The 14,243-nt window shown below is 45.3% G+C and overlaps 1 protein-coding gene across 2 annotated transcripts in view; it reads left to right on the top strand.

Moving 5' to 3' along the window:
• The first annotated feature begins 489 nt into the window (after window positions 1–489).
• slc39a10 (solute carrier family 39 member 10) overlaps window positions 490–14,243 on the top strand; it is a 32,607-nt gene continuing 18,853 nt past the window's right edge. The window contains exons 1-3 of one of the 2 annotated variants that reach the window (XM_079276899.1): window positions 542–596; window positions 10,018–10,078; window positions 12,713–14,020. In XM_079276899.1, coding sequence (XP_079133025.1) covers window positions 12,734–14,020 — 1,287 coding nt within the window. In that variant the 5' untranslated portion in view covers window positions 542–596; window positions 10,018–10,078; window positions 12,713–12,733. Of the gene's footprint in view, window positions 597–10,017; window positions 10,079–12,712; window positions 14,021–14,243 lie in introns of both variants that reach the window. The other variant, XM_079276900.1, reaches the window with a different exon arrangement.

Below are 14,243 nucleotides of genomic sequence, written 5' to 3'. Positions count from 1 at the left end.
TTTGTGGTATTTTATCTCCATTTTAATTTCTATTGTCATAATTGACTGATTTTATTTCACTGCAATACAGAATTTTCTTTTATATTAGCAGCTTTGTGACATTTTTTGTGGGAAATGAAGACTCGACTTAACTATATTAAAACTAGAGTTTAAGACATTATTATCTTCTCTACTTGCAGAAACCTGTGGTGTACTTTTTGACAACGTAACACACTAATCACGTTAAGTGTCAGAGCACGGGTTGTGACCTCATCTTCCTGTTATGATGAGCTGTAATAAAATGAGAGGGTGTATTTGTCTGATGACGCGGATGGGGGCATTTGCTCATCGTTGTCTGGACCGGTCTGAGCCTCTGAACATCATTTCCTCAGCCAGTCATATGACAGCCCAGACACAATCTGGCGGAAAGAACAGTCATTGTTTTCTCAAACTCTTTGCGCAGATAGCGCAGACAGTTGGTCCGCCCCTGTCGGGATGCTACGGAAAGTTCGTTAAAAGCGTTGGTGAATGACGTGCGTTGACGTAAACCAGACCGGTGGTTTTCTTTTTTTTTTTGGTACCGAGCGAAGAGGAGATGCACACGGCACTCGAGTGAGGTAACTATATAAAAACCCATTTGTTGTCATTCACTCCCACAACATGGACCCGGACAGCGTTCGCCACGACGTGTAGATGTTAGTAACCACTAATGTGAGCGTGCGTTACGGAACATCTGGCAACGTGTGTTATCGTTGCTCTCCGTAGGCTGTGAGCCAATTCCCTGCGAGTCGTCTGCTAGCTAACGTTAGCTGGCTGAATTGTTGCCTTCCTCTCCAGGTTAGCGTTAGCATTAGCCTGTCCGAGAGGGGCGACTCTTTGCTAAACAAACGCGCCGGGCTTTGAACTCGTGCCTCTGGCAGCTTCCCGGGGCTCGCGGTGGACAATGGCGACTAGCTGTGTGCTGGTGGTGAACGCGTTTTAATGAGTTTAAACGCTGCGGTGTTGTAAAGGCACGTTTCAATGACGAGAAAGAGGGGTGCTCAGTGTTTCATTATGCGCACCACGTGCGGCGTTTAAGCCCACTCAGTAGACTAGACTGTTGAGCGGTATCGTGTCTGTGCTTCTTAAACAGCGTGGCTGCTAGATTTAAAGCAAGACAAACGTATATGACCGAGTTGTTTTTAAACAGATTTTTTTATTTACTCTCCGTCAAAGTGTATTTTCACGCCCCCTTATTGGGCGGACACATAGCATATGTAGTGACCGTTTTTTGGTCGCATGTGAATTTTACATTTAAGCCTCATTGTCCGTTCTGATACATATTCAGTGCGGTCTATTGTAACGTAGTACAAACATTGAAATGTGGAAGAGCTTAATTCAGAGCACGCATGAGTAAATGTGTGCCGTTTGCTATAAAGTAACACTAGTGTGCTGACGTGAGAGCACTTAGCATGCAAAATAGCAGCTTTACACGCATTAATTAGCACAGCTGCCTTAAAAACATAGCACATGAACAGTGTGGCCCCAAATGCATGCTGTAAAATGCTAAAATCATACAGTGCGTCCTCATGAACCAGCCCATTCAATTTACACTGTTGAACTGCAATATTAAAATGGATGTGTATTAAGCACGTAATCAATGATATGTTTGTCTTGAAAAGAAAGATTAAACACGACTCCCGTCCCCTAAAATGTCCTCCTATGATCCTTTGATGATTTTCATGAACTGCCAGAATTGGAGAAATGATATGCAGACGTGCAACAAGTTGTATGTATTTTTCTGTCTACAGTATATAGGTAGTGACTTACACAGTGCAAATGATTCATTAAATCACACACCGGTTATACAAATGTCACCGTATGAGCTCCTGGTACTGAATTAAGCTACGTTTTGAATGTTGGTCATAATATGTACCAAGCTATGTAGCTTTATTTCGGCCTGGCCTTTTTCAGGTAAAGGATCGCCTCCTTTTAGTTAAGCTGTGTCTAATATATAATGCCAACATGTCCCATCAGTTAAAACACAACTAACAACTGCACAAATTACAAGTGCACCAGTTAAGAATACAATTAACCTAAATGGATTTAGTAAAGCAAGTAGAGCAGACTTTTTATTTGTTAAAGTGTGGAGCATCTTGGTATTAACTGTTCTGTCTCGTTAACCCCGGTCTAATAAAAGAAGACAAAGAAACGCTATGCCCCCAGGATTAGAGGACCTTTGATCTAATACAACGCGTAAGCTTCAGTGTTGACATGTACAATATCTATCGCAATTTGATTTGTGCCATGTTTTGTAATCTGCGCCTCCACATGCTCCGTGTGGATGAGGCAGGCAGTTCTCATATATACTGTTGAGGATAACGGCTTAGTTATGTTCTGAGTACTGTACTGTTCTTACTTAACTCGCAAGATGTGGGACCAGGGGCTCAGTTAATTACGCCTATTTATTTGTTTTATCCCCCAGACCCGACAGAGCTCCTCCACAACCACATAAGACGTTATACAACTTGTGTCCACAGGCTGAGTGCTAGTACACTGACCTTTGTGTGTGATATCTGTGCAGCTCCCCTCGGAGAGTTGAGCTGCGTTACCAAACCTTATTCACAACACACCAGTAAGGCGATTGCAGCATACAGCTTTAAATTGCAGCTTATAAGGAGCTGTATTTAACAAATTCTGAACATTTAGTGCAGCAGCAAACAACTATTAAGCTGTGTGGAGATACAGTGGAGTCATGTCTACCTGAGCAGAGGATGAAGTCACCCTCTCTCTATGTGTGTCGTTATCCGAGCCTCTCCTTGCCATGCATGCTTTCAGTGCACGTTAGCGTGCCCCGCTGGTGCCGCTGCTCTGCACTGCTGTCGTCGTCCACCACCGACAGCGTGGTCTCGGAGGCGTAGTAGCGCCCACCCTCGGGTTCCCTCTCAAGTGAACACTGCTCTGTCAGCACTTCACCGTAGTTGGCACCATTTGCCGTTGAGAGCCAGTGAGATCTTGCACGCTTTTTAGGGATATTATGCACAGACTAACACTGTGTAATCACGCGTTTTGATACTCTTACAGTGTCACAGGTATACGTGTTGTGTTGCCTTTGTAATGTAGTTAACAGCCCCCAAAGTACACTTATATGATTGAGTTCTGGAAAAGGAGAATCAAGGCTCAGCGAACCCTTACAGATGGGACCTCATGAATTTTCTTTTTTTTGATCCGTGAATTACAATGCAACCAACTTTGTCTCTCATATCAAATATGTACGCTGTTGCTGAAATTGAGTTTTGGTCTGGGCTTTGCTGGCTGAACATCTAAAGTAGGCTTACCGTATGTGGACGGAAAACCCAGACGTAGGTTCTATTTCCAGATTGTTTTGTTACTTATTTGCCGGATTATACCGGGATACAAAGAAAGCAGACACGATGAACACAGGATTACACCGGTCATGTCCTGGCTTGGAATTGTTGTTAGGATTGTTGACTTTCTGTTGTTTCGGTTCCACTGAGGACAAAGCGACAATAGAAAGGCCTTATTATGAGCCATGCTGAAATCAAGCCCAAAAATCCAAGAATGACTTCCCAACCGCTAAATTACCCCAACGTTTTGGGTGATATTTTTTGTATGTGGCTGAATATTGTTTACAGCTTATGTGTTTCAACAATATGCCACTTTTTGTGCCCTGCAATAGAATTAATAATGGCCTTTGGCATTTGTCCACTGTAATTACAGTCAATCATCTGAGTCAATTTTGTAGCATTATACTTAGAATGTCACAAGCCAGTGTTCTTGGGAGCTTACAGGTAAAAGGGAAGTTAAAATCAGTCCTAAATAAATGGAACCTTACCTTGATACCTTACAGTACAAACGCCTGGGTGAAAATCACCAGGGCGTCCAGCTGCATGTTCCTTATAAGAACTGTGTAAACATCGGGCCTGGCGGCTGAATTTGTTTTCGTGGTCAGCATGATCACAATCTGCTGCACACGTAACACATTCCCACACTCCTGCTGTTTTTACGATACGGCGCTTTTACGCAGATGGGGCATTTTTTTTAGTCATGATAGCTAATATTTTTCAACCAATACATCCACTCTAAGCTCAGCCAGCCTCAGCTATTCTTTGTTGTTGTCGCATAACCGCTTTTTAGCTTGAGCACTGTCCACATCAGGTGTCAGTTTAATGTAGAAATATATATTGTTCCCACCAACGTTCAATACATGCAGAATGAGTCGTGGGTCAGTCCAGGTCAGCGCTGACACAGGTGGACCAAACTTAGCGAGGATCATTTTTACCAAGGACAGTCTGCTGTTTTAACAGACTTTTGATATCTTTTACACATTTCAAGTTGCTGATTTACACCTCGGCAAAATGGTCAGACTGGCCCACCAGTAGTGCATTTACAGCCACACACACACACGAACGCCGTGAGTGGAGATCAGGTGCTCCCTGACTGCTCAAACATGCAGACACACACATTCCCGCCCTGTGCCCCCCTCCTCCCTCTACAAATTAGTTAAGTCACTGGACTCAAAAACATTCAACCTGTGACTTATGTCAGCGCCGGCGTGAACCTTTTGTATTGGTGCGCCGCAAACTCCTGTTTCTTTTGGAGGGGCTTATTTGTGACTGAAGGTAAGCATCGCTCTGTTTTGCCAAGGTGTTGTGTCTTTACCATCTGCGCGGTGTGTGTGTGTGTGTACTCCTCAGCTGATCGTTCTGTTTACTCGTCCGTGTCTAGTCTAGCCTTTTCGGTCTCAGACGAGGCCACAGAGCATCAGCCGTGCACCTGCGCCTCGACCGCAGCGACCGCTCCACTGTTTTCTTTTGGGGTTTTTTTGCGTTGCAGCTCCTTGATTCCACACACAGCATCTTTTCATTGTCTAAACGGACTCAGTGGCCTCAATCAAAACTGCAAAACCTGAATCTGATGTCTGTTGTGCGCGGGGCCGTTTGACTCTGTGAGAGAAGTTCAGGGAAGTCGTGGTCCGTTTCCATTAAACCTGCACGTGTCATGGTGGCCCATGGCCACATTTCATACGGTCGTCAACCCATCTACGTCTTCAAGCGACGACAAGTGCGTGGAGATCAACTCACACCTGCCACCTGTGCGGAGTCTGCTATAATGAGGGCTATTACCAGTGCTGGCCGTTAAAAAGGCTTTTGATGTCGACGTGAACATGCCCGGTACTTTGAGTCAGGAGACCTACCGCATGACAAATTCCACAGAATAGCCACTCTTGATCGCAGGTTTGACGTGTAAAAATGACTACCTTCATCACTGTTTTTCTTTTGCAGCAGCAGCAGCAATGGGTGGTTGTCCATGCAGCAGCAAAATGTCTGTAAACATGTATACTTGCTTGTGAATGGTTGAGTTGTAGCTGTAATGGTCTCACGTTCTGTCTGCCAGCGCTAGAAGCCTCACCACTAATGTCTAATGAATGCTTAGGAAACACTGATGGGGAAGCTGAAAACAGCACACAACACTCCTCCTGAAGACCCTGTCACACCTACGTTGTCTGGTCCGGACTTTCGGACTCACCAGCGTCATGCTGCAGGAGAAGCGTAGCTCCTTTTTTTTTTTTTAAAGTCCCAGTGAAGCTGAAGTCAGAGTGTCTTTAATATTTGAGCTTTGTTTTAAATCAAATCCTTCGCATTTGATTGGACCGCTGAAAAAAGTGTTCGCGCTGAGAGTGCAGCGCGATGCGGATCTACGGAGGACTGTTCCTCTTCGAGAGGAACAGTCTTCGAGCCGAGCCGGTTCAAAATCTGCATCGTTGATTGGAGGAGTTTTCCTAAACGCTGAGTCATCAAACATTTCAAACCACTGTACAGAAGAGAAAAGAGAGGAGTTTATTTTAGACATATATTTGGCATGTAACAACAGAGTAACGAACAATTAACACGGGGACAGAAATGTATTTTTATTTCACTGGGACTTTTAAAAGGGCTATATTTAACTTTTAAGGAATATCTTTTTAAGGAAGTATGGCGAGAGACGGTGGAAGTGCTGAGAGCACACGGGCATATCTCGATCTTTGACATTACACATGAGTCTTCCTTGGCATCATGTTCAGCTGGATATACTGGATCTGCATCATGTTAATGGCATGTGCCTCATTACAATGAAGCGTCTACAGAGGTAGAAAATAGCCCTGCTGCGCAACGTGAGAACAAAACTAACCGGATCAAACATACGCAAATGCCGGGCCGACAAAACCACGACCCTCGGTTCAGACTGTTATGTGTGAAAAGGCCCTAAGATTCCCACTGACCGGCTGCTTTGGGTTGGGTCCACGGTTGCAGTTCACATCCGCTCTCTTTGTAAACTTTCCACTCCGTCATGTTTGTATTTGTCCTGTGACTCACTCTTACTCCACACTATAGTTCCCTGGCCTCGCAGTATGCGGATCCACAATGTCGCCACGTTCAAAACACTGTTGGACGTAATACCAAGTATTGTAGATCTGTTCATCGTTGGTTTATTCGTCTTAATGCAGGTCAATGGAAAGGCTCAGAGTGCGTTGCACATTGTATTATGTAAGAAATCAGGATGATTGGCAAACCCCCCCCCCCCCCGCTTATTTATCTTTGACTCGTGAAACCCATTTGATGCCATTTTTTTGAATACCGGAGGAGATTTGTATCGTTCTTTCCGTCCCTGTAGACAGCAGCGCTATACTGCGATGGGACGGATGTGTATGGTCGCGTGTGAATCATATGAAACAGCTTAGGGGCCAAAGCCGTTTTTTTTTTTTTTTTCCCTGGGAGAAAAACAGGGCTCCTGTTGTCTTCAAGAACCTGGAGAAGACATGGGGAAATTATGTAAAATAAACTACATAAATAAGTTTTATGCAGTCGGGTTTTTGCAGCTGTTCAGCTTCCATCACACGTTCATGCCTGTGGTAATTGTAGCCCTGCAAAATTGAACTGCAGACATTCAGATCAGCGAATAGTATTTTTGTTGGAGGATTTGTTATTGTTGTGTAAAAGTGCTTTATGTATCATTATGTACCATTACGGTGGAGTCTTTCTTCACTGGCACTTTAAATCTAAAATAATGAAGTACTATAATACATTTATAATGTATAGGCTTGCTACAGGCAATAAAAAATGTAATTTTCAAAGTTTACCTTTTAAGTATTGAACAGCTAGGTTTATATCAGTAGCTCAGAATTAATTTGATTCAATTGCCGCTCTACCAATTCTGTCTAGTCTGGTGAACTGAGAGCATTTTGATTGTGCCGGACACAAACCGATGTTTTTTTTTTCTCCACTGTTTTGCTGTCAGCCAATGAGGAGTCATTAGCGCTGTTACATTAATTGGTTATTGAATGCACCTGTTCGCCCACATACTAACAGGTTTTGTACTCCTCGGCCTGTCTTGTAATTCCCAGTGTGCCGACCTCACAAGTCTTCCTGACATATTTAATATTGTTTTAAAACATTGTGGTCTCTAATGGTCTCTTTTTTTAGCAGCAGACCGTAAATTCCGGCATATAAACCGCTACTTTTTTTTCACACGCTTTGAGACTGCGGCTTTTACAGCGATGCGGCTAATTGATGGATTTTCATGGGTGTGACGGTTCCCTGCCATGTTCCTGGTGTGTATGTCCCTTTAACGGCAGGAACCCGGAGATTATGGGCAGGGGGCTCCTGGGCTGCTGCTCCGAGGTGGGGCTCCGCCTTCCTGGCGGCGTGGGTCTCTCTCCTGTCGCCCCGTGGGTGGGCGGGGGCAGCTCGCGCCGGGCACCATTTGTCGCTGTTTTATAACAAATTGTCCGGTGGTGCTTGGCGCGGGCCGTCCTCGCTCCTCCGCGGGGTGGTGGGAGGGGGGCCCGTGTTCCCGGGGGGGGGGGGCGGGGGGCGGGGCTTTGTCCTGGAGCGCTGGCCCAGGTGTCGTCCGTTACGTTTCAGATCACCGATCTTGCGCTTCGTGCAGGCACCCTCATCATGGAAAAGACACGAAGAAATGCATATGATGCAGCTTTAAAATTAAAAGCGATCCGTCTGGCTGTCGAAGAAGGAAATAGAGCTGCTGCACGTACGCTCGGCATCAATGGATCGATGGTGAGACACTGGAGACGGCAGCGTGAAGAACTGACTTGCTGCAAAAAGACGACAAAAGCTGTGGATGTTACCGGCATTTATTTAATTAAAAGTTTAAAAAAATCTTTCCTGTAACATCTTGCCGCTTTAATATCATGTTTCAACGGGGACACCTGCGGCTTATAGACAACTCAGAATTAATTTGATTCAATTGCCGTTCCTACCAATTCTGGCTATCTGGTGAACTGTGAGGGCATTTTGATTGTGCCGGACACAAACGGATGTTTTTTTTCCTCCACTGTTTTGCTGTCAGCCAATGAGGAGTCATTCGCGCTGTTACATTAATTGGTTATTGAATGCACCTGTTCGCCCACATACTTTTTTTACTCCTCTGCCTGTCTTGTAATTCCCAATGTGCCGACCTCACAAGTCTCCCTGACATATTAATATTGTTTTAAAACGTTGTGGTCTCTAATGGTCTCTTTTTTTAGCAGCAGACATATTGACTTATCATAGTGGGAAAAGCACAGGTGTTACTGTTAACATTAGCGAGGCATCTGTTCTCTGTGAGCCAGCATGTGCGATACTAGGACCCTGAAACTGAAGCGGCTACATGGAGTTCAGCCGTTATCAATTTTCTGCTGTATGTCTACTGTGGCTTCCCTGATGGGGCTGCTAGAGTTCCATTATACTGAGCCATACTGTTGCGCAAATAAACTCCAAAATTCACTCCTGTGATTAAACAAACAATTGAATTATCTTGTGAACTTTCATGGCCATGATATTTGTCTGTTTTGCTGTCAGTATCGCAGCTTTAGTGGCTTTGTTATGCCCTTTGGAGGGGCATCAACGTAGACTGTATATAAGTGGGCGTAGTCACCGTGACGTCACCCATTGGTTTGTGGACTGCCGTTTGAAGCCTCGAGTTTGGCATACTGGTTGTCGCCATCTCGGTTTTTGGCTGTCGTCATCTTTTTTTTGGAACCGCAAATGACACGAGAGGGTGGAGCTACACAACGGAACGCTGAATATGACATTTTTAGGAGCACAAAAACGTTACAATTAACTTTCATGAGCTGAAAGCACACTGTTAAAGTTATAAGACAAAAACAATGACAACTCCCAGACCAAACACTAGTAGCAACATGTCAATTTATGGTCTATTTGACTCTAAATGGACCATACTTTACTAAATGAACATCATGCTCTATTGAAGAAGACTTGAAACTATCGATTGAGACCATAAACTCATGTTTACAATGTTTACTGAGGTAATAAATCCAGAGAGAAGTCGTCATTTTCTCATAGACTTCTATACAACCAGACTTCTTTTATAACCAGAAGAGATGCCCCCTGCTGGCCATTAGAAAGAACGCAATCGTAAGGCACTTCAGCATTGACTTCCCTTTGCCACCTGGGCATAACGTAAGGGAGGTGTCCTCAGATAAACAGTGACTATGCATACCCTTTATATGGTGAACCCTTGTTGAGATTGGGCAGATGGATGGATAGGGCGAGTAGGGTGTAGTAGTGGCCGCAGGAAAAGGACTGAAACACTACAAAAGCAAACAATCTCAAAATGTCTGTAAACCTGCCTTTTAATAAGTGTTTTTCCTATAACACTGCGAAACAAACTGCTGATAATCATTCTCAGGCCGGGTTGTGTTTCGCACGTCGAGTCTCTCTCTTTTAAACTGATTGTTCAGGAAAAGGCCTTGAAGGCACCGTAGGCTGGTCCCACAACTCTTAGTATCAAGCGTAGACTGCTCTGATACATGTGTAACAGTTGCCATGATTCCCCGGTGAGGAGAAATGTTACAAATGTCATACGGTAAGAAAGAGGGCGTCACATTACTCACCTCTTGTGGCACAATGAGCACTGCGTCATGTGACCTTTTGTCGTGTAAAAATTGTGTCCGTGTGATTCCCAATTTGCACCTTTCTGTCCACTTTGATGTTTTTCCAGAGTGCACATTTTAACCCCCCCTCCCCCCTTATACAGTAGCATCAGGACTGGGGGGCCAAGCAGGACTGGGGGGCCAAGCAGGAGGAGACGTATTACGGTGAGTTACCGCGTTATCGCAGCGCAGTGATGGGATTATTTAGGTGTCTTGTTGTGCTGAAACCAACGGTGATTACATTACCGACAGCTCAGCCAATCAGTTTTGGTAATATGCCGGTTCCTGCATTAAGATCCCTTTAACGGACACAAACAAGTGGTGCGCATTGCGGTACAGCTCACGAGGTATATTTTGTCATTTATTACATTATAAAGTTGTAAATGTTTACAGCAAAGAAGGTGATATTGAATATCAATTTAGAGGGGGAAAAAACTTTCCACTTTCACTGCAAAATGAGTTTGTCATGCTTACTCAACAGGTTGTGGTTTGTGGAGCACACGACTGAACTCTCATACTAAATAGACATGATCTTGTTTCCTCCAAACAACAAGCACAACAAAGACTCCAATCAGGAAAACACAGCAGGCTCTGTTGCCGCTAAGAGGGTGTGCTCTTAGGAATAGGTCCTGGTTTTGCCCCCCCCCCCCCTCCTTCATCGGCCGTAAGGTTCATAGGTCACTGCTGCCTCATGTTTATAAACACTGTGAAGTAGGCTCGTCGTCACACTTGGCTGTCTGCAGCCTTGAGCCAGAGCGGCATCATTCGCTCCGTGGCCATACTTTAATTTCACACACCAGCCATCCGAGTGCACGTCGTGGTAAGTAGCCTCGCTTCCCCTTTCTGAACGTAACTTAGAAATGAGATCGGACCTTTTTTTTAGTCGTCATGGATTTTTGAAAGGTTTGATTCGTTCACGGCCTTTTGAAGTTTTTTTATCATGTAGTTTGTGCAGAAATGTCAGTGACGGCTATAATCAAACATTACAACAATAACAATAAAAAAAACATTACCCATAATATGACATGATATTAAGCACCGACACACTTTCAAAATGCTGATCCCAAAGACTGCTTTTACACACGTTCTTGATCTGGTTATATGGAGTGAAGGAGGCCCATAACAACCTAATAGTCATGAGCTGATAAGGTGTTGATGTCGTCTACACCTTGATCAAGGCTCTAGAGAATGAACACGGGCTTTGTTTTCGCCGAGCGGAATCTTTTTGAATGGTATTTTCTGTAAATTAGTTTAGTGGGATGAATACAAACACTGTATTGTTGAGGATTCAAATGTTTCTGTCGGATTGTCTACTTTTTTTCACCCTTTACCAAAAAAAACAACAGCTGATTGCAACTCTGTCACCAATGGGTTGTGTTTGTAAAATGAAGTGTAATGTTTTTTAAGTCATCTGTATCCTCTCTTCTTCGTTTTTTTGTTTTGGAACTTCTTCTTGTCGGTCTATAAAAAGAAACGTGCTCTTTTTGTTTTTTGTTGTTGCCCACAGTGTGCCATCTGTCGTTGCCAGCCATGACAACTGTGCGGAGCATCTCTCATTTGTTTCTTAACATTTAGCCCAGTACATGTAGTCTGCACAACACACACAAGTCTATTCCCTCAAGACGTCCTTGCTGTAAATCCAGTGCACACATTGCTAACAAGCTGGCTGCCAAAGGACCTCTGTGTTTGTGCGTTTGTCTGGTCTCTGCTGTGCGCAATTTTACCATCTTGTCCGACAGTATTCCTCTTCTGACCTCTTTGTGCTCCTCCTCCATCCTCACGCATCAACCACCCACGGGCTTCACCAGAGACCTTATGAGGATCAGTTGACTGGGATGATATTGCTGCCTCAGGCCTTTTTTAGAGTCGGGGGGGGGGGGGGGGGGGAGACAAGCTATTTGTTACCCAATTCACAGTAGACCGTTTGCTCCGGAAGGCTCCCTGATTCAGTTATGGATCTCTTATGCTAAGCTAAAGGTAGCGGCTCAAGGGGTTTGTCTGCAGTATTTATGTGTGGTGAGCAGGCTTATTATCTTAAATATTTTTCTGTGTGTAATTTATGATTACGCAGACCCTGTTGCACTATGGGAAGCTCTTCTGGGGCTTCTTTAGGGCCGAAAATGATTTGATTTACTGGCATCACCATGATTATTCTAAACAAAGAACAAACGAGTATAAATATTTTACCCATGATCATTTTAAGTTTACTTTGACAAATTTTTATCGTAAACATGTAAGAATATACTGTAACATTCAGCAGCTGCGCCTTTTTTTTTTTTTCTTCAATTTGGGCCGGTATCAGTGTGGATAATATGAATATTGTAATATTTCAGTCCAACTTTCAATGTGCTGATATTTTAGGCAGTCCAGGCAGCAGAGGCTTTTGAGCAATCGGATGAGAAAACAGATTTGACTTGTCTTACTGATGTCTTACTCAGCTGATAAACAGGATACCAAGTTACAGTTGCTGGTATTAATCAGTCCAATCATTTTAAAGTGACACGGTCACCATGGTCCTTAAAACTATGCGAGGACGTATGGCGCAAGATGCAGCTGCTCAAAATGTGATTGTGACTCTAAAGACTCATAAACGTATGCTAAAGAGCTAAAAATAAAAAACGTGATTTAATTCATGAGTTTAGAAATTCTAATTCAGTGGAGTACTGGTCAGGAAACGCGCCACTAATACAATGAATGATGTTTACTCAGTTTCTTAAGCTGTTTTTATCATTATTTTTATATGACTGGCAAAAGAATATTGATCCAAATTCCGCTTCTGTTACTTTCCTGTTTTGGCAGGGGACCAGAAGTAAGGGGACCATGCGAGTCCACGTGCACACCAAGTTTTGTTTCCTGTGCGTGCTCGCCTTCCTTTTCCATCAGTGCAACCACTGCCATGGGGACGGGCACAGCCACCAGCACGGCGGACATCCCCATTCCGACCAGACCCACAGCGACCTGCAGATTTCCGAGGCCCCGTACGTGAGAGGAGCCACTTCGTCCCCAGACGCCAAAGGTCCTCACGGGCAGACTCTAGAGGAGGAGCAGCGCTTCTACATCCAGCAGCTGTTCGGGCGCTACGGCCAGAAAGACCGGCTGGATTTCCAGGGATTTCAGAGCTTGCTGTTTAGCTTGGGTCTAGGTGAAGTGAAGGTGGTAGATGTGGATCACGAGGAGCTGGGCCACGACCACGTGGCTCACCTCGACCTGGTGGATATGCAGGAGGGGCTTCACTCGCACTCGTCTGCCGATGAAGCGCACAGCCAGGGTCACGGTCACGGCCAGCCGCACCACAAGCCTGGCTCCCACCATCCACACACAGAACAAGCTCCCACAAGCTGCTCCCAGCACACCACGGCTGCCTCTCCAGCTGCTGGTGCACCGACAGGGCATGAGCATAAACATGACGCGGAACACAATCATGATCCCGCCAAAGCAGAGGGCGGTGACCATAAACATTCTGATGGACATGTGCAGGACACACGCGATCATGACCGCGATCACGCACATGACAAAGAGCACAAACACGAGCAGGTACAGGTGACCTCCGACCAAAAGGACCTGTCTTCTCAACCTCGCAGCAACCACGACCACAGCGCTCACAACCACAGCAACCACGGCCACAGGGATCACAACCACGGCGCTCACGACCACGCCGCTCACGACCACGCCGCTCACGACCACGCCGCTCACGACCACAGCGCTCACAACCACAGCAGCCACGAGCACAGCAGCCACGGTGAAGGCCACAACCACGTCGGCCACGACCACAGCGATCACCATGACCACAATCGCGTCCCGGAAGTGCAGACAGTAACGGACATTCCTCCCTCTCCCCAGTTGGAGCCGTCCCAAGTGCCACAGTCCTCTCCCTCCACCACAGGAAGTCGGCCCAAGAAGCCGAGGGTCCGAGGACAGCGAGGGCGAAACAGAACCGCGTCTCCTCCCGCAGCACAGTCCGACGACCGTGACCGTCAATCCGATCACGGTCACAGCCATTCTCATAAAGATAAGAGAGAAGCACCGGGAGGGCCCGCCACCCCCCCCACTTTGCCAGCCCCCGTCTTGTCCGGCCACCTAGAAGGATTGTCTCATCAGCATGAGGAGGTAGGACTTGTTTGAGCCCACTGGCCAGAGAGAAGCTCCACTTCAACCTGCGTTTCATTCATAGAACACAGTTATATTAAGATATGTGTTGAAAAGAAATCACACATCATAGTTTAGAATGTTCTAAACAGTCACGTTGCTTTTACAGCCACAGAGGTGAGTGTTTGATATGCAAAGGATACATTTTGGGTGGGGGTTGTTGTTTTTCCAATGTCAATATTTC

Source organism: Melanostigma gelatinosum (genome assembly GCF_949748355.1).
Source record: "Melanostigma gelatinosum genome assembly, chromosome: 10".
Classification (NCBI taxonomy): Eukaryota; Metazoa; Chordata; class Actinopteri; order Perciformes; family Zoarcidae; genus Melanostigma; species Melanostigma gelatinosum.
Note: the sequence above shows the minus strand (reverse complement) of the source record. Positions and strands in the feature narration are given on the sequence as shown.